The sequence below is a fragment of the Peromyscus maniculatus genome, chromosome 8, assembly GCF_049852395.1.
Source record: "Peromyscus maniculatus bairdii isolate BWxNUB_F1_BW_parent chromosome 8, HU_Pman_BW_mat_3.1, whole genome shotgun sequence".
Classification (NCBI taxonomy): domain Eukaryota; kingdom Metazoa; phylum Chordata; class Mammalia; order Rodentia; family Cricetidae; genus Peromyscus; species Peromyscus maniculatus.
This window is the reverse complement of record NC_134859.1, coordinates 15,614,014-15,637,500: the sequence shown is the minus strand read 5'-3', so window position 1 is coordinate 15,637,500 and position 23,487 is coordinate 15,614,014. Positions and strand designations below refer to the sequence as shown.

Genomic DNA, 23,487 nt, shown 5'->3' with positions numbered 1-23,487 from the left:
GCACCATCTCCAGAGTGCTGCTTGGCTACCAGGAGATGTGGCCTCCAAGGCAGGTGCCCGGGAGACATTTCCCTTCAGAGATTCTTCTCCTCATCCTGGGTGTGGGAAGGCATGCTGATGTGTTGGGTGTGTTTAAAGATAAATCTTACTGATGTCTTTTTCTTGGTCCTGAAAACCGTATGTATTTATCATAGCAAAGTTTCATAACCCTGAAAGTGGGAGATGCCATGTCCAGTCTAACCACCCTGCCCCGGTGAAGCAGTCTGTTTCCTCCAACGTAGTTCAGGGTGTGTGTGTGTGTGTGTGTGTGTGCTCTTCCAGGGAGCACAGATGAGTGTGCAGCCTCCTCTTCTCCATTAACCTGATAATATTAAACACATATTGATAAGTATATAAATAAATAAAATACTTCATGTGAAGAGTTCTTCGTGACATTTAAAATCGCTGTGCTGGGGAACAGATCCACAGGGCTGCACATGCTAGGCCAGGGCTTGTGTAGCTCTGCTGAGAGTTGTTGTCCAGAGTCTTGGCTGTAGCTCAGGCTGTTCTCCAACTCTCAACCCCTGCTTGTCTCTCAAGTGCTGGGATTACAAGCACTCAGCACCGCTGGGCTGGTTTACCTCTCAACTTCCTGCCTTATCGTGTGTGTGTGTGTGTGTGTGTGTGTGTGTGTGTGTGTGTGTGTGTGTGTGTGTGTGAAAATCTTCTTTGAAAAGCTAAGGGAAAAACAAACCAAAAATCAAGCGGTGGCGGCACATGCCTTTAATCCCAGCACTCAGGAGGAACAGGCAGTCAGATCTCTGAGTGGAGCCAGGTCTACAGAGTGAGTTCCAGGACACCCAGGGCTACACAGAGAAACTTTGTCTTGAAAAACCAAAAAGAAAGAAAAGAAAAAGGAAAGGCTAAGGCATTACAGATAATACCTTTTTTTAAAAAATGTTAATTTTTTTTTTTTTTTTTGGTTTTTTCAAGACAGGGTTTCTCTGTGTAGCTTTGCGCCTTTCCTGGAGCTCACTTGGTAGCCCAGGCTGGCCTCGAACTCACAGAGATCCGCCTGGCTCTGCCTCCCGAGTGCTGGGATTAAAGGCATGCGCCACCAACGCCCGGCCCTGTTTTTTTTTTTTTTTAATGACAGCTTCATAAGTCTGGCTACAGATGTGTTTGAGATTGAATGGCACATTGATGAATATTGTAATTGTTTGCATTTAGTGTTATTTCATTGGATCAAATGAGTCTGGCGTGTGCGAGGGAGAGAGAGAGAGAGAGAGAGAGAGAGAGAGAGAGAGAGAGAGAGAGAGAGAGAGAGAGAGAGAGAGAGGAGAGAGGAGAGAGGAGAGAGGAGAGAGGAGAGAGGAGAGAGGAGAGAGGAGAGAGGAGAGAGGAGAGAGGAGAGAGGAGAGAGGAGAGAGGAGAGAGGAGAGAGGAGAGAGGAGAGAGGAGAGAGAGAGAGAGAGAGAGAGAGAGAGAGAGAGAGAAGGTCTCACTGTGTAGCTCTGGCTATCCTGGGACCAGGCTGCAGTGCTTGGATTAAAGCCGTGTGTCACCACTGCCCCACCTGAATCTGGCTTTTTAAAAGGCTCTTGTGACTTAAATCGCTCTCATGGCAGGGTCTGGCCGGTTCATATTCCCAGTGGTGACAAAGTGTCCATCTGAGCAGCAAGCTCACTTAATTTTAAAACTTGTGTTTGTTTTAAAATTAATTTTAAAACTCGTGTTTGTTTTAAAATTTTAAAACATGAGCATCCTCGAGTCCATACCTAGGCCCTGGGTAGAGAGGAGGCCCTCAGCTCTTTTATCTGAGGCTTCTGTCTTGCAGCTGACTTTGGTGTGTCTGCCAAGAATCTGAAAACTCTGCAAAAGCGAGATTCCTTCATAGGAACGCCTTACTGGTGAGTTGCGAGGCCTCTGGGGAACTGATTGACAGGTTATCAAGCCTAACCGCATGGTTACCTCTGGGTGGATTGTGTGGGGGAGGCAGGGTGCCGGTTCAGGGCCCCCAGTCAGTGTGGGTCCAGCCTCCACTTCTCTGCATAGGGCGAGTTACTTACCTTCCCATACCTCATCTGTACGTTGGGGTTACAGTGGAAAGCACCCCATTAATAAACTAAACTGAGCCCCTAAAAAGGGCTCCAGTTCTTGGTTTGACTAACACACGTACTGAGTTCCGGGTGCTGGAGGGGGGCGTGGTAGAAGAACAATGTAAACACACTTCCTGTCCTCAGAGAAATCTTCCCGGGCCTCTCTCGACTGTTGTGGTTCCTTTTTAAAAACATCTATGAAAAGAAAGCCCTGGTGGAAGAAGACACCTGAGACCTTGCTTTGCCTCAGTCTGCAGACATGTGGCGTCTCCCACACGTGCACGCTTGTGGGCCTCACCCCCGCCCACAGCTCTCTTACTGGATTTCACACCTGATTGCTTTGTGTCCTGTTTTTACAACTCACCTCGGTGCTCGGCCCCTTCCTGGCTTGCTTATTACTCTTAACTCTTTCTCTCCCACCCCACCCGTTATTCCTTTCTCTTCTCTCCCATCCCCCTTTCTCTTGGTGCTGTCCTAGTCGGTCTACCCCAAGGTCCCACTTTGTTTTTGTTTTTGTTTTTGCTGGAACCTCCCCCTCTGCCCTCACCCACCTGCCCCTTCCCCAGGACTCTGTTCTGGATTGCTGCTGCCACCTTGTGGTAGGTTCCAGGAACTGCATCAGGCCGTGGCAGGGGCTCGTGAAGACCCTTGAGGAAGAAATGGATGCCAGTAATTCAAATCATGGCTTCAAATGCTGCCAACCCCCAATGTGGAGCTGGTGGTGTTCCAGACCCCGAGGCTACAAGCGGCACTCGCAGGGGCCCCATTCTTAGCCCTTGTTGTTCCTTGGTTGGCTCAGGATGGCCCCTGAGGTGGTGCTCTGTGAGACCATGAAGGACGCCCCCTATGACTACAAGGCTGACATCTGGTCCTTGGGCATCACGCTGATCGAGATGGCTCAGATCGAGCCGCCACACCACGAGCTCAACCCCATGCGGGTCCTGCTCAAGATTGCCAAGTCAGACCCTCCCACACTGCTCACACCCTCCAAGTGGTAAGGAGAGAGGACAGCGGGGTACTTAGAGAGCTGAGGGCACTCCAAGGGGACACGAGGCATATGGCACTGGTGTGTGTGTGTGTGTGTGTGTGTGTGTGTGTGTGTGTGCGCGTGCGCGCGCGCGCGTGCACGGTATCTGACTCCAAAATCAGAGGGGTGTCAGAGCTGGGGTGGGGGTGGGGCACCTCCGGGCCTTTCTGAACTGCCCACTTGAACTTGAGAATAAGGCCGCTTAGCCAGTATGAGATCCCATTTTGTCCCAGGACACGGAGAACCTAAACAGGGCCCCAGCGGCCACATGGCTCAGGGCTAGGAATGGGAACTTGGCTTCCGCCTCTTTGACTTCTGTGTCCTGGTCTGGACAATGATATCCATGATAAGAAGGATGTCATGTGGACCCTGTCTCCACTTTTAGGCAACGGAGGCCCCTTTGTTCTTGGAGTGTTGTTTTGGGGAAACACCCGATCCTGGGAGCGTGGTGACTGTGTTGTGGCCCACTCCTTACACCTGTCCTCCCAGGTCCGTGGAGTTCCGGGACTTTCTGAAGATAGCGTTGGATAAGAACCCAGAGACCCGGCCCAGCGCTGCGCAGCTGCTGGAGGTGAGTGGCCCCTTGAGGGTGGTCGAGGGTGACAGGACATGTAGTCAAGTGCCTGGCTCAGCTAGGAGACACCACGCTCAAAGCATGCTGGACGTGTCCGGTGCATTTTTTAAAAATGAAAGGAGACGAGATGCGGTGGCTCACACCTCTAAGTTGAGCACTTGAGACGCAGAGGCAGGAAGATGACTGCAAGTTCTAGGCCAGCCAGGGCTACTCAGCAAGAGCATCTCAAAGAAAAGGGGGCAGGGGGTGGGGTGGGGAGAAGTGGGCCTATGTGCTGGGAGATTCCGATTTTCCTTTCACACTTTGTTTGTTTTTCAAGACAGGGTTTCTCTGTGTAGCACTGGCTGTCCTGGAGCTCACTCTGTAGACCAGGCTGGCCTCGAACTCACAGAGATCCGCCTGCCTCTGTCTCCCGAGCGCTGGGATTAAAGGCGTGCGCTGCCACCGCCACCAACCCCCCCCCCCCCAGTTCCTTTCACACTTCTGATTCAAAAATCAAATGTGTGGTCTTCCTGAAGGCCCATTTTCAGTGGGTTGTGTTTATCTGCGGGGTGAGTCTGCTGTCACTGTCGGCTGCAAAGGCTCCAAGCCCCTTGGGGCCAGTTGCTTCCTGTAAATGGCACCTCCTGTGCCGGGGCATCCGGCCGGGCGGCCTGACATTGTCAGGGCAGAGACCAGCTGTCCCTTCCCACATGGCAGCCTGGAGCCTTCGCTGGGGCCAGGAATTTCCACTTCCTAGCCGAAGCAGTGTTTGCCAGGGGATTCTCGGTGTGTAGCGGAAGAGAGCACAGGGCAGAGGAGAGGAGCTCTACCTCAGTTTACCCAGGTGCCCTCAGACCTGCTGGGAATTCCCTGGTACCTGTTTCAGTATGGGGTTGGAAGAACACACTGATCTACCAGACCCAAGGACACTGGGCTCTAAGGAGCAGTCCCTTGTGAGGTCACCTGGTCACTGGCTCTAAGGAGCAGTCCCTTGTGAGGTCACCTGGTCACTGGGCTCCAAGGAGCAGTCCCTTGTGAGGTCACCTGGTCAAAGTGCCAGCAATGGTGCAGGTCTTGGCTGTGGGCACCTTGGCCCTGTGTCTGTGGCTTGTGGGGGGCTGTTACTCTTTGTCCTGTTGTGCCCCACATGGCTAAGGCACTCCTGCCCCCAGGGACTGATGTCTCAGCCAGTCATTTCATCTGCACCCATGTCCCTGGGCCAGTGTCCTGCTGCTCTTGGTAGCCCAGCTCCGAAGTTGGGCACCTCCAACCGGGTGTGCGACGAGTTCTCACTGTGCCTCAGTTTCCCCCTTGGTCAGATGACTAGCCAGTGAGGTTATGTGTGCCACGTTTTCAACGTGAAAAAACATTCCCTTCGCTCACGTTGTTCTGACATTCACCCACCACCATTTGGCAGCAGTTTCCATGGCTTTGGAAGTGGCCGTGAGCTCAGGCCTTGGTGCTGCCCGTCCCCTCCGACTGCCCACTCCCTGTCTGCCTCCCTCACCCACCTCACACAACTGATGAACATGGTAAGCAGTGGGGCTTTCTACTCCCCTCAGCCTGCTGTGGTGATCAAAGCCAGCCTGGGGGGAGGCCCTGGCTTTGTGCCTCCAGCTCATTCACCCCTGACCCCAGACCTTTGTCCCTGGATCTTCGGATGCCCAGAGTCACTTCAGCCTTGCCACAGCCACACAGAGCCCTCAGACGCCTCCTCCGGCACACTCCACAGTGGTTGTCCATCGCCACCCTGACAGCCTGGCACTCTCTCTCATTCTCCACATCTCCCATCGTGGATACTGTTCCCTCTGCCTTTAGAACAGGCCCAGACCCCACCACCTCCATGGGCCACTGTCAGAACTGCCTGCCCTTCACTCAGTCCATGGCTTCCTAACTGGTTGTCTCGCCACTTCTGGGTCTGTTCTCAGAGGGACCCTGTGAACAGGATTCGCGCCCTCCCCCCTAAACAGAGCCCCTTGGTTAGCATGGCTCCTACCTGCCCTTCTCATTACAGAGACAACGTTCCAGCCGAAGGCAGCGTAGAGGAAGGATTTGTTCTGGTCCCTGGTTGTAGAGGGTCTCAGACCACCAGGGTGGGTAAGGTCCGGCAGCCGGAGGGGACTCTGGTCTTGGCCGTAGGGAGCTGTTTGCAAGGCAGGAGTGAGAGAGTGCCTCCATGAATGGGTGGCTGTGACCTTCCAAGGGACACCTCTAGTGACCTGCTGCCAGCCAGACTGCACCCCAAAAGGTCCCATGGCTTTCATAACAACACCACAAAGCAGGGGACCAAGTATCCAGAACGTGAACCGGTGAGGAACCCTGGCAAGAGTTGTTGACTCTCTGAGGACAACAGCCTGGCTCACAGACATATCCCCAGAGCGGTGCCTGGCATGTAGGGAGCCTCAGCACGGATTTGCTATGGAAGTCGACTTCATGTTTACCTCATCAGTAGTCTCAGACACTTTCTCCATGTCACCTGCTGTTCCAGATGCTTAGCAGATGTTAACTAAGGCAGTGCCCACAACAGCTTTGTGTAATAGGAGCTGAACATGCTCCGCCGGACAGGTAAGGAGCCCGCACAAGGTCATGCAGCTGTTAAGTGACTTGGTTCTGAAGTCTGTGCTCTTGACCACTCTGGGAAAGCTGCTTCTAATGAGTAGAGGAGAGAAAAAAGGCCCAAAGAAGGGCTGGAGAGATGGCTCGGTGATTAAGAGCCCTGGCTGCTCGTCCATAGAACCCAGGTCAATTCCCAGCACCCACATAGCAGTTGACAACTGTATCCTTTCGGTTCCATAGGATCTGTCGCCCTCTTCTGGCCACCACAATCACTGCATGCACATGGTACACAGATATGCACAAATAATGATAACCTGTACACATAAAATGAAAATAAAGGTTAAAAAGGAAACAAAGAGAAAGGGTGCAGGTGGGTCGGGGGGGCATACTTTCATCTCTCTCTCTCTCTCTCTCTCTCTCTCTCTCTCTCTCTCTCTCTCTCTCTCTCTCTCTCTCTCTCTCACACACACACACACACACACACACACACACACACACACACACACGCTAGTGGTTTCTAAATGCATGAAAGAAAATAGGCTCACTTGGGAAGGGCATCTGTTTCAGTGGCAGCAGAGATCCTGGCCAGAGAGAGGTGCCAGTTGGCAAGCTGTTGGCTGCCGCCCCCGTGCTGGCAGCCTGAAACCCTCAGCAGAGCTGGCTCTGAGCAGCCGCCCCTCTTCCTGGAGGGGTAGACGGGGCCAGCTCTGATCTGCCCTTCCCCGGGGGCATGAATGCCTGGACCGGCCTGCCTGGTGCAGCACATGCAGGGTTTGCCCAGTGTTTGCCACCCTGGGAGGCTCTCAGGTCCAGCTCCTTGAGGGCCTCAGCGTTTGAGTTAGACAGAAAGGCTTCTCTACACCCACATCTAGAGGGGATGGACGATGCAGCGTAGGCCACACTGCCTGTCACTTGTGTCTCAGAGCTTTGATGTGCATCAAGGCCCGGTCTGCCTTGGCAGGGCTGCCCACACACCAGCCGCCTGCCCTGGGCCCCCTGCAGGGAGCTGCCCTGTTTGACTGGCCCTCCGTGAAAGGCTGCCCGGCCCCCCCCCCCCCCCCCGGATCTGGAGCTCCAGGCAGGCAGAGCAGATGGTCCTGCTCAAGAGCTGCTAATTTGGTCAATATGTGGGGTGCCCTGATGAAAGCCTCGTGCCCTCAGAAGCCTGGGCCTGGCTGGTCTCTGCCACATCTGCTTAGCTGCTATGGTGCGGTGCCCTGTGGTGTCCCTGCTCAGGTCATGTGTGACAGAGCTCAGAAGTTTGGGGGATCTTGGAGCGTCTCCTCATTCCCAGAGAACTGTGCTCTGGTGGAGGAAGGGTTAATGGTATGAAGAGGCTTCGTGGATTGTTCTCCTGATCCTGCTGTGGTGCTGGTGGCTTTGGTGGTTGTGATAGCAATGGCGGTGGTGATGGTGATGATGATGATAGTGATAATGATGGTGGTGGTGATAATAGTGATGATGATGGTGATAGTGATAATGATAATAGTGATGATGGTGGTGGTGATGAAGGTGATGATGATGATGGTGGTGGTGGTGGTGATGAAGGTGGTAGTAATATCCATGAGGATGGTGATAATGGTGATGATGGGGTGATGGTAGTGATGATGGTGATAGTGATGATGGTGGTGATGAAGGTGGTAGTGATTATGATGCTGAGATTATGGTGGTGGTGATGGTGGTGGTTGTAGTAATGGTAATATGGTAGTGATGGTGATAATGGTGGTGGTGGTGGTGGTGGTGGTGGTGGTAGTGATGAGAAGAGCTATGCTGTTTTGAACACTCACTATAGTATGTAGAACAGCCGTACTATTATCCCCACTCCACAGATGAGCAAACTGAGGCAGAGAGGGTTTCTTGTTGACAGTGGGAGCCAGATTTTACCCAGGTGGCTTGGCTTGGTCACTTAGTCAGCACATACGACCCTACACATCCTGGTGAGCTGTTGGTCAGCTCTGTGAACAGCCCACTCAGGGCCTCTGGAAGCATGCAGCAGCCAGAGTGACATGCTGCTGGGTAGCTGGGTAGCAGAGCTGAGAATAAACCGAGGCTGCCAGCTTCCCACTGCCCCGGGCCATGCATGCGGCCCTGGCTCCCTCCTGGCTCCCTTGGTCCGTCTCCCAGGCACAGCTGGAGGCCCTCCAGCTCTTCCTCCACCCTCTGAGCCCAAGCCACCTCAGGGTCTTTGAAGGCCACACCTTTACCCAGTGCTCTGTACCCGGAGTTTTCCCTCACTCTCCCCCCCCCCCCCCCCCCCCGCAGGTCCCTTCGGTCCCAGCTTGAATGTGACACTCCCCCCTCTCAGAAAGGCCCCCAGAAGACATAGGAAACTTCCACCAGCCTCCTGACTCTCATTCTGCCACGGGCCTTCTGACTCCTTTGGTGAAAGGCCCGATCAGGCCCTGGCACGTGAGGTCACATCCTTGGAGTGCCGTGTAGCTGCGCAGAGAAGCAGGGCATGAATGGGAAAATTCTCAGCTCCACCAGCTTAGATGAACCGAGGTCAGACTGGCCTAAGCAAATGTGGTGGACACAGCTCATTAAAGAAGTGACATTTGTAGCTCTCAGGGGGACAAGTTGAGTAGGGAGCGGCCTGCTGGCTGTCCACCAGTAAACTGCCTTGCTGATTTTTATGTGCTGGGTGGAGCTCAGGGACTTACACATGGTAGACCAGCGCTCCGCTCCTGCTCTATCCCAGACCCCAGGGAAACTTGTATTCATTGTGATTTTCTGTGTGTATTGGGCAAGGCCTGCTTGCGCCATGGCAGAGTGTGGAGGCAGGAGGACAGCTTGTGGGAGTCAGTTCTTTCTTCTCATCATCTGTGGCGATCAAACTTAGGTCTTGAGGCGTGCATGTCAGTGCCTTTACCTACTGAGCATCTCACCAGCCCCAGGAGCATTTTAAATGTCCAGACAGTAGGAATGACTGCTCATGAATTTGCCAATTCTAAATATGTTCTTAAAAACATTTTATTTATTTTTATGTATGTGCATGGGTGTTTTGCCTGCATGTGTTGTCTGTGTACTACATGTGTGCAGTGCTCATGGAGGCCAGAGGAGGGCGCCAGATACCCAGGAACTAGAGTTAGAGAAGGTTGTGAACTGCCAAGTGGGTGCTTGGGAATTGAACCGGAGTCCTCTGGGTTTCATCAGAGCCTTCCTACAAACCCCAGATGAGCAAATTGCAACCCAACGAGGCCCCTAAACCCTTGGCATTCCTTTTTCTCTGCCTATCGTGACGAGGGAGCTGAGGAATCCCACCCTGGCCACTCCCTGTGCCAGAGAGAAGATATCTGCACATGGTGTCTCCATGGTGCTTCTCCAGGGTGCTGCAGGCTGACCAAACATCCCCAGATCTTCTGCCTTGGGGTTTTACAAGGTCTATAAGGAAGCACCCACTTTTGAGAAGTGCCATGTGGATAAAAGTCTACAGTAAAGTACGGACTACTGCCACGAGTCTTCACGTCGCCCTTATGAAACCAAGCACATATTTCTGCCCAGAGACAGCAGATGCAAGACTGTCCCTCGCTGCTTACTTCAGCGTCACCCAGAGCAGGACACACCTCCACGTGCCCAGCAGCAGCGGGAGGGTTAATGCGGTCCTCCGGCGGCACAGTGCCCTGGAGACAGAATGTAGCATGGAGTCGCTTAGCGCCTGTGCCCAACACCGAAGTATGTGACCCAGCAGTGAGCTGAGCCTCAGGGCAGTGGATGGATCCTCACATCTGCCACAGGATAGAATCTTGGGGACTGGGGGTACAGGTCAGTTGGTAGGACACTAGCCTAGTGTGTGCAAGCCCTGGGTTCAGCCCCTGGCATTGTATAAACTGAGTATATTGGTGCATACCTGTGATCCTGGCACTAGGGAGGTGGAGGCAGAAGGATCAGAAGTTCAAAGTCATCCTTGACTACATAGGGTGTTTGAGACCAGCCTGGGCTACATAAAAACCTATTTTGAAAGGAAAAAAAATTAAGATAAGTCAAAGTGAAACAAAGTTTAGCAAACTTATTAAGCAGGAAGATAATATCTGCTTAGCCAGAGTCATGTGGCTGTGAGAGACACATACCCAAGACCCTAACGGTGGTGGCCCATACAATGTGAAGCAACTTAAATATAGCAACTAGTTCAGGGCCAGGTTGTGCTGGCATGCCCCTTATTCACAGAATTCTGTCCTTGGGGTGACTTTGTAGGTACATGGTTGTAGCTGGGTGTGGGAAGATACCTTAGTTGTTATTCTATTACTGTGATAAGACACCATGGCCAAGGCAACTTATAGGAGAATGAGTTTGTTGGGGGCTCACAATTTCAGAGGGTTAGAGTCCATGACCATTGTGGCGGGGAGCATGGCAGTGTGCTGGAGGGCATGGTGCTGGAGCAGTAGCTGAGAGTTCATGTCTTGATCCATAAGCATGAAGCAGCGAGAATAACACTGGAATGGCACAGGTCCTTTGAAACTCCAAAACCCCGGTGACACACCCTCCCCAACAAGACCACACCTCCTAATCCTTCCTAAACAGTTCCACCAACTGGGGGCCAGGTATTCAAACCTATGAGCCTATGGGGGCCATTCTCAAACTGCCACATTCCACTCCCTGGCCCCCATAGGCTTCTGGCCATTTCAGAACGCAAACCGTATTTAGTCTGTATTTGTCAGGGTTCTCTAAAGGAAGAGAACCAGAGGGAATGAAGCAGCTGAATGGGTGAGGGCTAGCAGAGAAGCATGGGTCAAAAAAAAAAAAAAATAGAAACGCACAAATGGCACCACCACCCCATAAAAACACATGGGCTGGACAAGGCACTTTGAAGTGAGCTGTCTCATTTCATCTTTATGACTCCCGTGGTTTCAGCGTGGCTGTCTGTCCTTTGGAAATGAAGAGACTGTGGCCCAGAGAAGAGGGATGGCGTGCTTAGCGTCACACAGCTTAAGTTGGGCTTTCTGATCTGCCACGGGGTTCCTGAGTTCCCCTTACCAACTTCAAGTTCTTGAGTTGCCTTGGACCACAGCTGGCCCTCTGTGCTCGAGGTTCAAATCCTGCGGCTACCCCTACCCCGTAACAGCTTCCAAACGGTTCTAACACAGCTATGTCTTCTCCTCAGCATCCCTTCGTCAGCACCGTCACCAGCAACAAGGCTCTTCGGGAGCTGGTGGCTGAGGCAAAGGCCGAGGTGATGGAGGAGATCGAGGATGCCAGGGATGACGGCAAGGATGATGTCAAGGATGACGGAGAAGAGGAGGATGCTGTGGATGCCACCTTGGTAAGTCTTGGAGACGAGGAGGGTGGGCCCCAGCCACCTCTGGGAGGGAAGCTGGGGACGGACTCCTTTCTGCCTCTTGGGGCCAACTGGCTGGGAGCCCCAGACACCCGTGCCCAGGGTGAGGCTGAGCAGCTGCTGGCCAGATCCAGGTTCTCGAGCGTGCATGATCTAGAGCTGTCCTACGGTCCCTGGTCTCACAGTTCAATCCAGGAGCTTCTCCTGGGGAATTGTTCATCTTAGAGGGTCCCCACTAAGTCAGGCCTGAGTTGTCATGAAGCTGAATCCCAGGCTCTTCGCATTTATTGTCTTTTCATTTATTTTTGGATTTTGAGACAAGGTCTTATGTGTAGCATTAGCTGGCCTGGAACTCATTTATGTAGACCAGGCTGGCCTGGAACTCACAGAGATCTGCCTCCCTCTGCCTCCTGAGTGCTGAGATTAAAGGTGTGTGCCATTGTGCCTGGCTCTTTTTATTTTGAATTTTAAAAATTTTAATTAGAATTAGGCTTCACTGTAAAAAATTTTAAATAGAGATCTGTTTTTGGTTCTCCTTCAGATAGAAGATGTCCCCGACCCCTCTCCCTCTCCGGGTTGTCCCCCTATGGCCTCCTTTCCACATTCATGATGTATGTAGACATTTACTTTCTAGTCACAGAAATGAGTATTTGGTTTCATCATAGCAACATTTCTAGTACTTTCCACCTCACAAAAACTAAAATACAAGGGGTGAGTGGGCTGACTCCAGCCCCTGGGTCGGATAGATTGGCACTTTATGTAATTTTTTAATGTGAATTAGTTGCCATCTAGAAATCAACAGATAATTATGTGAAAATTCAGGTTACTGAATGGGCGTGTGGCTCAGTTGGTAAAATGCTGGCCGAATATGCCCGAAACCCTGGGATCCATCTCAGCACCACATAAAACTGGCATGGCAGTGCACACCTGTAATCTCAGCACTTGGGAGATACAGACAGGAGGATCAGGATTCATGGTCATCCTCGGCTGCACGGCAGGTCTGAGGCCAGCCTGAGCTACTGGAGACCCCATCGTGGAAAAAAAAAAATCAGATTGCAATGTGTGTTGATAAATTGGGAGGTCTGGCCTCAGGTGAGAAAGGGGTATTTCCCACGCTGTGACATTGGCTGGGCCTCCCTACAGCTGGCCACAGCCTGTTTTCCTCATAGGATGGGAGCAGGGATTAGGTAAAGTTACAGTTGGAGAGAGGAGGTGAGTCCTCACCCCAGTGGTAGGCTGTTGAGGAGAGGCTGTGGGAAGTGATGGAGACTGGGTTCAGGGGTCCCTGCTCTGCTCTGCTGGCCCATCACCTGTGGAGCCGGACTGCTCCTGGTCCTCCAGCCGCTGAGCCTTGACTCTTTTCCAGCCCCTGGTCAACCACACTCAGGACTCTGCTGCTGCAACTGAGCCGAGCCTCAACTCCAACAAGCCTCCCCAGGATTCTTGTGCCTCCCTGCCTCCCAGTCAGCCTCAGGAGCCTGTGAACGGGCCCTGTAGCCAACCCTCAGAGGGTGGATCCCTCCAAACCACCAGCCCTGCAGATGTGGTCCCCAAGAGTGATGATGATTTAAAGGTACCTGTTCCCCTCCGGAAGTCCCGACCATTGTCCATGGATGCCGGAATTCAGGTCGCCGAAGAGAAACAAGTCACTGGCCAGGCTGAGGACCCCAGTCCTGTGGCCAGCAAGTCCCAAAAGGCAGGTCACAGCCGCCCTAACAGTAGCGCCCTGGAGACCTTGGGTGGAGAGAAGCTGACCAATGGTGGCCTGGGGCTCCCCAGCTCTGTAGCTCCAAGCCATGTTAAGAGAGCTTCAGACTGCAGCAGCCTGTCTACCTCGGAGAGCATGGACTATGGCACCTCTCTGTCTGCCGACCTGTCACTGAACAAAGAAACGGGCTCATTGTCTCTCAAGGTAATTTCACCTGTCACCCTGGGGGCCAGAGCAGTCATACTGGCCCTCGTGCCGTGCTCAGATTCCATTCTCAAAAGCATGCGGAAGCTACTTACGTTGTATTTGTTTGTGTGTCCGTAAGAGGTGCTGGGGTAAACCCCGAGCCTGGTGTGTGCTAAGCACACACAGACACACACACACACACACACACACACACACACACACACAGCCTCTTCTTATTTTAAATGGCTCATGGGTTTGGCTCTTTCTTAAAGATTTTAGCTCACCTCAGGGCTTAATACCCTGCATGTTGGGGTCAGTATAAGACAGTAATGTTATATGTTTAAATTTTAAAGTTTGGTTAGAGGGCCTAAAATTGGTAAAGAGAATTCCAGAAGTGGAAGTTCTCTTGTTTGGGGGTCAGCTATGTGACCAGTGACTGATAGGTGGATTCAGTGAGGGGAACTGGGCTCGCTCTCCTCTCTGGCCTCCTCTGTGGCAGTGGGTGACACTAAGTGACTGTAACCATTCTGTGCAAAGTGCTTTAAACAGAACTGAAGGGCTGCTTCCTCCCACGGTTTCCAGATGGGCAGTAGAGACTAGAAGAAGTTGGCAGCTGGCACAAGGCTGTGTGGGTGGAAGCAGGGAGGTGGTCAGACCTGGGGCTGGGCTTCTGGCCTCAGGTGCCTTTAGCGCTCTCTCCTTCCAGCAGCTAGGAGGGTGACCCCCTCCCTTATCTGCCCCCAGCAGTTCTGTGATACTATTAAACTTACTGTTGGTGACCTGAACCCCCAAACAAGACCGACTTAGGGGACCAGGGGGCAGAGGTCCGCTGTGCATTTCTGTATTGCCTTCTAAGACTTACTCAGCGCAAAGCACGCAGATCAGAGCCACAGATCTGGTAAGTACAAGGTAGCCAAGGCAGAAGCAGCCTGCCAGCCCCGCAGTAAACTCTGGATCAGAAGAGGCTCGGTGAAACAGATGGGTCCATGGAAGCTTTTCTTTACCTCAGAACTGACACAGATCGTCATGAACTGTAGTTGCCCAGCTGTGGCCAGCAGGTTTTTTGTTTGTTTGTTTGTTTTGTTGTTATTGGTTTTTTTGAGACAGAGCTTCTCTGTGTAGTTTTGGTGCCTGTCCTGGATCTTGTGCTGTAGACCAGGCAGGCCTCGAACTCACAGAGATCTGTCTGGCTCTGCCTCCCGAGTGCTGGGATTAAAGGAGTGCATCGCCAGCAGCAGTTATGGAGAAGCATCATCTTGTACTTCCTCCTAAAAGGGCGCTAAGTGGTGCTGGAGATGTAGCATGATGCTAGCGTGCTTACCGTACATGCACATGGCCCTGGGTTCCATCCCTAGCACCGTTGAAAAAAGAAGGCACCGAGTGCCTGGGGCCCAGGGGAGCTGGGCTGGGCAGCAGCATACAGAGCAAGGGGCCAACTCTTAGCCACCTTGGGGTGCTCACTCCTCTTGATGGGGCTGGAAGGCCCGTGGGCCATGTTGCAGAGGCAGAGCTACGTTCTTGTAGGAAGGGAGTCTGCAGAAAGTTCTGAGGCAGGGAGTAGGACAGAGGTCATCAGATAACCACTGTAGGCCCCTAAGACCTCATGTGAGTCAGAACTGAGTACTTCCACCATGACACCTCCCAGGGCCAGGAGGTCCTGCCTCAGCAGCCTTTGTGGAGTGTGTGGTTATTCACAGAAAGAGATAAATGAGAGGAATGGTCCCATGAGGCTCTGGACAAGCACAGCTGCCTGTGAGCTGCGGCTAGCCAGCTGAGGCCACCAAATCCATGGTCTGTGATCTTGACTGGCAAGCAGAAGTAAATCCCATGCCATGTGTGCCCCATGTGCTTCTCATCAAATCTTCACGGCCACCCAGGGAGGCCAGTTCTGTTTTAATACTCCATGGACAGCGGAGAAAGCTGAGATTCAGGCAAGACCAGGGTCACAAAACCGGCAGAGGCCAGTGAAGATGAACACAGCCCTTTTTGATGCTGAGACTGTGTTTCGCTAGAATGCCTCAATGAGGTGAGAGCCTTGTGAAGTGTCTGAAGCTGAGACCAGCTGAAGGAAGGGGGTCTAAGGCCAGCCGCTTAGGCCCTGTTTGGGAAACTTGAGGAAAGGGGACAGTGGATGGCCTCATCCTTCCTGGGCCCAGACTGTGGCCCTCACCCTGTCCCCACTGTGGATTTCTAGCTGAGCCTGGGCACATTCTCCTTGCCAGGGCTCAAAACTGCACAACAAGACCCTGAAGCGGACCCGCAGGTTTGTGGTGGACGGTGTGGAGGTGAGCATCACTACCTCCAAGATCATCAGTGAAGATGAGAAGAAAGACGAGGAGATGAGATTTCTCAGGCAAGTCCAGGGAGGCACCAGTGTGGGAGGGGGGTGCCCTGAGAGGGCTAGGCATTGGACCTTTGGGTGGGTCAGCTGCCCGTCTACAGTGTGAAGTGGGAGACTGAGGCAAAAGGAAAGTGGTTTTACTTAAGACCCCTCCTCCTGCGTTCATCCTACCCACACATCCGCCCATCGGCCACCCTCTCTTTTGTCCATCTGCTCACTCATCTACCTGCCCAGTGACCCATCTGCCCAACGTCTATCTCATATCCATGTCTGTGGTCCTCTGTCTGTCTATCTGATCCCTATCCATCCACCCACCCATCCACCCACCCATCCATCCATCCATCCACCCATCCATCCATCCATCCATCCATCCGCCTACTCACCTATCCACTCATTCACCAGCTATCCCACCCATCTACAGAACCCCCAACTGTTCTATTTTTCCTTCCACTGATCTATTTGTTCATCCATCCATCCATCTACCCTTGTATCCACCTGTCCACCCAGTTATCCATCTGTTCATCCACCTCCCTTCGTCTGTAGTTGTCTACCCATCTGTCTAGTTACCCATTTAATCCACCCACCCACCTATTCACTTATCATTTATCTACCCATACATCCACCCAGTTATTGATTCATGCATCATCTACTAAGTGGTACATAATGGAAATCCAGATACATGAAGCTATCCCCTGGGTCGAATACCTATGGGTCCCAAACACAATACACAAGCTAATTCTTGATTGTGCTGCGCACTGTGAAGGAAGGAAGGAATGATACAACAGTGTATCATTCTGGGCTGTGCAGAGATCGCTCCTAGGGACCTCACCATCACCACCCTGAGCTGAAAGATGAGGTGAATCCCAGAGCTGGGGAAGTCCTGAGAGAATCTGTGGTTGCGGAGGGCCTGGTGGGCAACCTCTTGGTTTCTGTCAGGATCTTAGAGAACGGGACTTGAGTATGGAATGCCAGGACAGAGGAGGGCGGGACTGGGGACTGTGAGGGGGCAGGGTCCAGGCTGTGGAGGTCTGAGCTGTGAGGGAGAGGCACAGCGGAAGGGGCATAGCGCACGTGACGGGCCCTGATGTCCCGTCTGGACGGGTTCTCCGGCTTCTGTGTAAGTGTCGGCTGTAGAAGGGTAAAATGGGTTTGGGGGGAGGGGAGACTGTCCTGGACCGTCAGACTCCGGCTTAGGCTGGGGCAGTGGCCAGGAGGGGAGAGGAATGGGACTCAGAACGAGAGAGGGACAGAGAAGGAAGGCGTGAGACGAAGCCCCGTGCCTGAAAGAGCCTCACCACTCCGGTTGTCTCAAAGCCCCCCCAGGGGACCCTGTTCCTGTGTGCACGTGAGGAGACCATGGCTCTTGATAGAGAGCTGCGTGCAGTGGGTCTCTAGTGGACCAGGAGCAGAGCGGAGAGTCCGCCTGAGAATCCCTCCTGTTTTCACTGTGCGCTGCACAGTCCTCCTGGGACTGCTGGCGAAGAGTGGGTTGCTGGGTACTGAGGAGGCTCAGAGCACCCCAAGGCCAGGGCTTTGCAGACGTCATCATTGCTTTGAAGGAAGCTTCTAGCATTCCAGAATAGAAATAGTTTGGGGTGTTGTAGGGATATTTTCTCCATCTTGGGCCAGTGGGGTGAAATTTAATTATAAATGACATTGTTACAAACATCCTCATCCAATCCAGAAGTGAAACTAGGGTGCCAAAGGTGTAAAGGTATTGCCAGTACCTTTCAAAATGTTCTACTAATTTATATTAGTAACACATGGAGTATGAAATCCCCTATATGCTTGTCTGTTTAATGAAATGTTTTTCTTTTACATTTGTATTTCATATCATATAGAAAATTTTAAAGTTTCTTATTTTTGCACTTGTTTGCTTTATGTCTTTTCATGGTATGTACCTATTTTGGGGTTGTCAGTTCCTTTCTCATCAGTGATTTGTAAATGCTCTTTATATATGAAGGATGCTCACCTCTTCGTCTGTCAGAATATCAAATGAAGCCTGAATCCTGATTGTGTCTCTGCTTGAGTCAGTGGGATTCTACTCCACAATCCATCCCTCCGTGGCCCAGGCTATGAACACTGTGGTCTCAGAGGCCCCCTTCTCATTAGGAAATGTTTGTGTCTGTTCATCTGCAGGCGCCAGGAACTCCGAGAGCTTCGGCTGCTGCAGAAAGAAGAACATCGGAACCAGACCCAGCTGAGCAACAAGCATGAGCTGCAGCTGGAGCAAATGCACAAACGTTTTGAACAAGAAATCAACGTGAGTGAGAGGAGACAGGCCCAGGGGCTTCGGGCATCCGTGTTTTCTTCGGGTGGAAGTGTTGCAGAAGGGGGGCGGTTAGGTCGCGGTGACCCTGAGTCACAAAGGGACACCTCTAGAGGTGGAATGCCGTGCCCCTGTCCTGCCAGGGCAGACAAGGAAACAACTCAGAGAGGTTAAATAACTTGCCCCGGGTCACACAGCAGAGGGCGACAGGGCTGGGGCCCAGGTCTGGGTCTGGTATAGGCTCTGAGGTATGAAGTGGTTTCGCGGGATGCCTCTGAGTCTGTGCACCTTCCAGGCCAAGAAGAAATTCTATGACGTGGAGCTAGAGAACCTGGAGCGGCAGCAGAAGCAGCAAGTGGAGAAGATGGAGCAGGACCACGGCGTGCGCCGTAAGGAGGAGGCCAAGAGGATCCGCCTGGAGCAGGATCGAGACTACGCCAAGTTCCAAGAGCAGCTCAAGCAGATGAAGAAGGAGGTGATGGAGTGCTTGGGGGCGTGGGTCAGGGCCTCTGCTGGGATAAAACACCATGGCCAGAGGCAGTGTGGGCAGGAGAGGGTTATTTCAGCTTGCACTTCCCTGCACAGTCTGTCACTGGGGAGGACATGGCAGGAACCTGGAGGCAGGAGCTGACGCAGAGGCCATGGAGGGGGGCTGCTTACTGGCTTGTTCCTCATGACTTGCTCAGCCTGCTTTCTTATAGAACCCAGGACCACCACCCTGGGGATGGCAACACCCACAATAGGCTGGGACCTCCCCAATCACTCACTAATTAAGAAAATGATCTATAGGCTTGCCTACAGCCTGTTTTTTTGTTTTTGTTTTTTTTTTTTTGGAGCTGAGGACCGAACCCAAGGCCTTGCGCTTGCTAGGCAAGCGCTCTACCACTGAGCTAATCCCAACCCCATAAAGCCTGATCTTATGGAGGCATTTTCTCAACTGAGGCTCCCTTCTCTCCTGTGACTCTAGCTTGTGTCAAGTTGATATAAAAATAGCACAGCTTCCCTTCCTGACAGAGGGGCTGCATGGCGCCAATTACCCCAAGTCCTTTGGGCAGCTACACTGGGGCCCTGGGGCCCCAGCCAGAGCCATGACACCAGTCCTTCCTCTGTCTTTGGATGCCACCTTCCTGTGTTGGCTTTCCCCGCAGCTGGGTCCTTCCTCAGTGGCTTCTCTTAGCTCCTTTCACATCCTCTTAGATGAAAGAGGGCAGGGAGGATGAAAGAGATGGAGGCCTGGGAAACTGGAGGTGCTCTTCCCACAAGGGGAGGTGATGCGGGAGAGGCCTGGTCCACCCCGTCCCCTGTGCGCTGCCCTCTTCTGGCTGTCTTCCTCCCCTCAGTTGGAAGGGGGAGGTAAGGAGATGCATGGCCCTGAGTGACAGGACCCGGGTTCCCAGACCCTTAGCCTGGCAGGCTGTGTTCTGCTGGAAACTGAGGCTCCCACATCCGGTGCCGCCATCTGCTTATTCGCCTCCTTCCTCCTGGGAGTCTACAGAAGGATGTCCCAGCCCTCAGTTTCCCCAACATCGGGAGGCATGGGCTGCTCTCGAGACCCCGATGCCCTGCGCACAGCCAGGCTAAGAACCTGCATGCTACACAGGTTCCCTACCCCACGAGTTACACCAACGTCCCTGGTTTAGTTTGACTTTTTTTTTTCTTTCTCTTGGTTGTTTTATTTGAAAGTTTTCATGAGAAGCAGCAGCTTGGCTTCTGTGCCCGTTCAGCTTCCCAGCAGGACAGTGCCATTTAGTCAGCGTGCATCCTTGGAACTGTTCCTCCAGGGAGCAAAGCTTGATAGCTGTGGTCTGAGGATGGCCTACTTTTCAGCAGCTCATTGGACGCTCCTGTTTGCTCTCTCTTTCCAGAGCTCATGGGGGTTCCAGCACTAAGTTCAGTGAACCACATAGATGTTCCTCAGGACCCCCTCAGGGACTGTGACTCGGGGACACCCACAGGTTCACGGCTGCTGCATCTGTACAACGGTGTAGTCTGCATATAACCCGCACACACCTTCCTGAGCGCCTTCAGTCACCTCTAGGTCATTCATAATTTCCCATGCCATGTAACTGCTGTGCCAGTGGTCGCCGTGCTGAACCAGGGAGCTGGGGTGAGGGGAAAGTCAGTTCATTAGGTTTTCCCCAAGGTTTTTCCCCAGTTTGCATGCTGATGAAATTGTGTAATGACATGTTTCTCAGAATGTGTCCCTGTCATGAAGCTAAGTTTATTAAGTGGTTCAGCGTTCCCTAGCCATGCACACCATATCCCTGGAAGGAACCCTGGGAACGTCTCAGTTGAAAACTGGATTGTTTTTCTGGTTGGGAAAAAATGGGACGCCAATACATTCAGTAACTTGGAGGACGTCACTGTCCTGGAATGCAGCTTATCTGCGTGGAACTCGGTCTCCCAGCCTGCCATGCCTGCCATTGCACAGCTCTGCCAGAGAGCCGTGCTGGCATGTAAAGGTCCCGTGAGTCCTTGGGTCTGCCTCTTGGAGGAGTGGCCCCTCAGGACTCTGCCTTTCTTCCTCTGCCTCCTCCCTCCATCACCAGAGATGAGAATGTCGCTTCAACAGAAAACAATGTGTCTTCAACAGAAACAATGTGTCTTCAACAGAAAACTCAGAGCCTGGGCTCTGTCTCTGTTGCTGTTTCTGATCTTCTGTCCCCCAGACCAAAGCCATCAGCTTGTAAAAGCACAGCTCTAAGTCTGTAGCCCCTAAGTTGGGTGATGGCTCTCACGGTCACTGAGCTGGGACAGGACGCCACACCCGATACAGAGGCCAAGGTGCACAGATGAAGTATTCCTTTAGGAATTTTATATAAACCTGTACTTCTCAGCCAGGAGTCTTCTGTCCCCAGCTCTCTGAGACATTGGCAGTGTCTACAAACATCTGGGGCGTGTCACAGCTTGGGGATGGAGTGGAGCAGTCTGTTGATGTCACAGCCAGGGACACCGCTGACATCCTGTAAATGCATAGGACAGCCTCCTCTCTCTCAGGTTCCTAGACTCCGTCATGCTGCAGATGGGAATTCCATTTAAAGCAGAGAGGCCAGAAAACATGAGACCAGACTCAGCCTGCAAAACCCGAGACCATTTTATAAAAACCTGGGAATTGGAAGAGAGGGCAAAGCAGGCTAAGTTGGTGGGTTTTGGGATTCAGACGCTAAGCGCATGTCACACTCCTCCAGATGCTCTGAATCCATTCTGTCTCCACAGCAACGCAGGAGTGGTCCAGTCGCTCCTTCTCCCTGACACTTGGTCTTGTCAACTGTACTGTGTGTTAGCCACCCTGATGGGTGTGGAGTGGCGTCTCCCTGTGACTTTGGGTTTGCATGTCTCTGGTGACGAGGGACAGGAGTCTCTTCACTTGCTCCTTTGGCACCTGTGTCACTTTGGTGACATGTCTGTTCGAAACTCTCCTGCTCCTTTATTTAGCTGGGAGACTGGTTTCTTTGGCCTGAAGTCTGACAGTTCTCTGTAAGTTTGGACTGTACTTTGTGAGATACTATTTTGCATGTGTGTATTCTCCACCCATGGCTTGTCTTACAGCCCTCCTTATTTTCTTTTGGGGCCGATTCTTTTAGTGGCTTATCTAAGAAACCACGGAATCCTTCTCCAGCCCTATGGGAAGCAGTCTTTTAGCAGTTTGCCATGTTTGGTTTTCTGTTTCCACGGGAGAGCATTTTGAGTTGAGTTTCTGTAAAGGATGAGGTGTGAATGGGTTTGGTTAGGGATGTCTGGATGAGGTGTGAGTGGGTTTAGCTAGGGAGGTCTGTAGAGTTTTTAATGGGTTTGGCTAGAGATGTCTGGATGAGGTGTGAATGGGTTTAGCTAGGGAGGCCTGCCCCAGCATTGTATGTTGGAAATGCTCACTCTCCTCTACTAAATTGTCTTTGTGGAAAAGGAATCAAACATATATAAGCAGATCTGGGGTGGTGCGTTCTGGGTCTGCATGTCATGCAGGTTCTTCTGTCTGTCCCTCACCTCACCAGTACCCCAGTGTCTGGGGACCCAAACTCCTAGTAAGCCTGACATCAAGTGGCGTGAGCCCTGTCGCTGGCAGTCCCGCCCCTTTGCTTTTTCATACACATTGTCCATCTCCTTGCTGAGCCTGGCAGGACTTTGGTCGGGTCAGTTTGGGTGAGTGAGTGGCCATCTGAGCACCTCTGAGCCTTCTGCCTCAGGCATTTTATACACGTGCTTTCTTGGGTGTCTTTGATAACTTTTGTTAGTGATTTTTCATTTTCAGTATACAGGTCCATCATATGCTTTGTTAGAGTTATACTTATGTCATCTGGGGGGTATTTTCATACGATACTTTAAAATGATCCATTTAGGGGGCTGGGGAGATGGCTCAGCAGCTAAGAGCAGTTGCTGCTCTTCTAGAAGACCCAGGGTCAGTTCCCAGCACGTACGTGGTGGCTCACAACTGTGTGTAACTCCAGTTCTGGGGAGTCCCAATTCCCTTTTCTGGCCTTTGTGGGCACCGGGCACATAAGTGGCGCACAGATGTACATGCAGGGAAAACACCCATGCACGTAAAGTAAGAGAGAAAGTAAAATATCAATTTAGCGATTACTAGTGTATCGAGACATACTGCTTTTGTGCGGTAGTCTTGTATCTTGCCTTCTTATTCTAGTATTTTTTCTTTGGTAGATTCCTTGAGGTTTTCTGTATAGACAGAAACAGTTTCGTTTCTTCTTTTCAAATGATATGCCTCTTATTGCTGTAACGTGCTGGCTCAGGTTCCAGCAGGAAGTTGGCTAGAAGTAGCAGAGTGGATGTCCTTCCTCCTTGTTCCCAGTCTCAAAAGGAACACATTCAATATTTCCTCATTACGTCTGATGTTAGCACCAGAGCATTGATTTGATTCTGTTTTTAAAGACAGGATCTTACAAAGTGACTCTGGCCAGCTTAGAACAGGCTCTATAGAACAGCCTGGCCTTGAACTCAGAGCTCTTCTTCCTGCCCCTGCCCCTGCCCCTGCCCCTGCCCCTGCCCCTGCCCCTGCCCCTGCCCCTGCCCCTGCCCCTGCCCCTGCCCCTGCCTCCTGAGTGCTGCACGAAAGACCTGCGGCCTCACCCCGGCTTTGTTTTGTTTCTGTAGATGCCTTCAGACCAAGTTAATGAAATTCTCTTCTTAGTTTATGAATAGATTTTATCCTAAAGGAATGTTGAGTATTTTAATTTTTTGTATGAATCAGTTGATATAATCATATGATTTTTTTCTTCTGTAGTTTGTTGACATGAATTGTTTGATTTTCACATATTAAACTGGCTTTGTGTTCTTTGTATAAAACCCATTTGGTTACACCCAGGTGCAGTGGCACATACTTTTAATCCTGGTATGCAGGAGGTAGAAAAAGGTAGATCTCTTGTGAGCTTGAGGCCAGCATGGTCTACATTGCAAGTTCCAGGCTAGACAGAGTTTCATGGTAAGACCCTGTCTGAAAAAAACTAAACAAGCCAGGTGTGGTGGTGCATGCCTTTAATCC

The 23,487-nt window shown here is 52.0% G+C and overlaps 1 protein-coding gene across 2 annotated transcripts in view; it reads left to right on the top strand.

Annotated features, from left to right (window-relative positions):
• Stk10 (serine/threonine kinase 10) overlaps nt 1–23,487 on the top strand; it is a 97,935-nt gene that overhangs the window by 59,094 nt on the left and 15,354 nt on the right. For both annotated transcript variants that reach the window (XM_006978877.4, XM_076578065.1), the window contains 8 exons: nt 1,817–1,889; nt 2,878–3,072; nt 3,595–3,676; nt 11,316–11,474; nt 12,856–13,401; nt 15,606–15,736; nt 17,864–17,987; nt 18,289–18,468. In XM_006978877.4, coding sequence (XP_006978939.1) covers nt 1,817–1,889; nt 2,878–3,072; nt 3,595–3,676; nt 11,316–11,474; nt 12,856–13,401; nt 15,606–15,736; nt 17,864–17,987; nt 18,289–18,468 — 1,490 coding nt within the window. The remainder of the gene's footprint in view (nt 1–1,816; nt 1,890–2,877; nt 3,073–3,594; nt 3,677–11,315; nt 11,475–12,855; nt 13,402–15,605; nt 15,737–17,863; nt 17,988–18,288; nt 18,469–23,487) is intronic.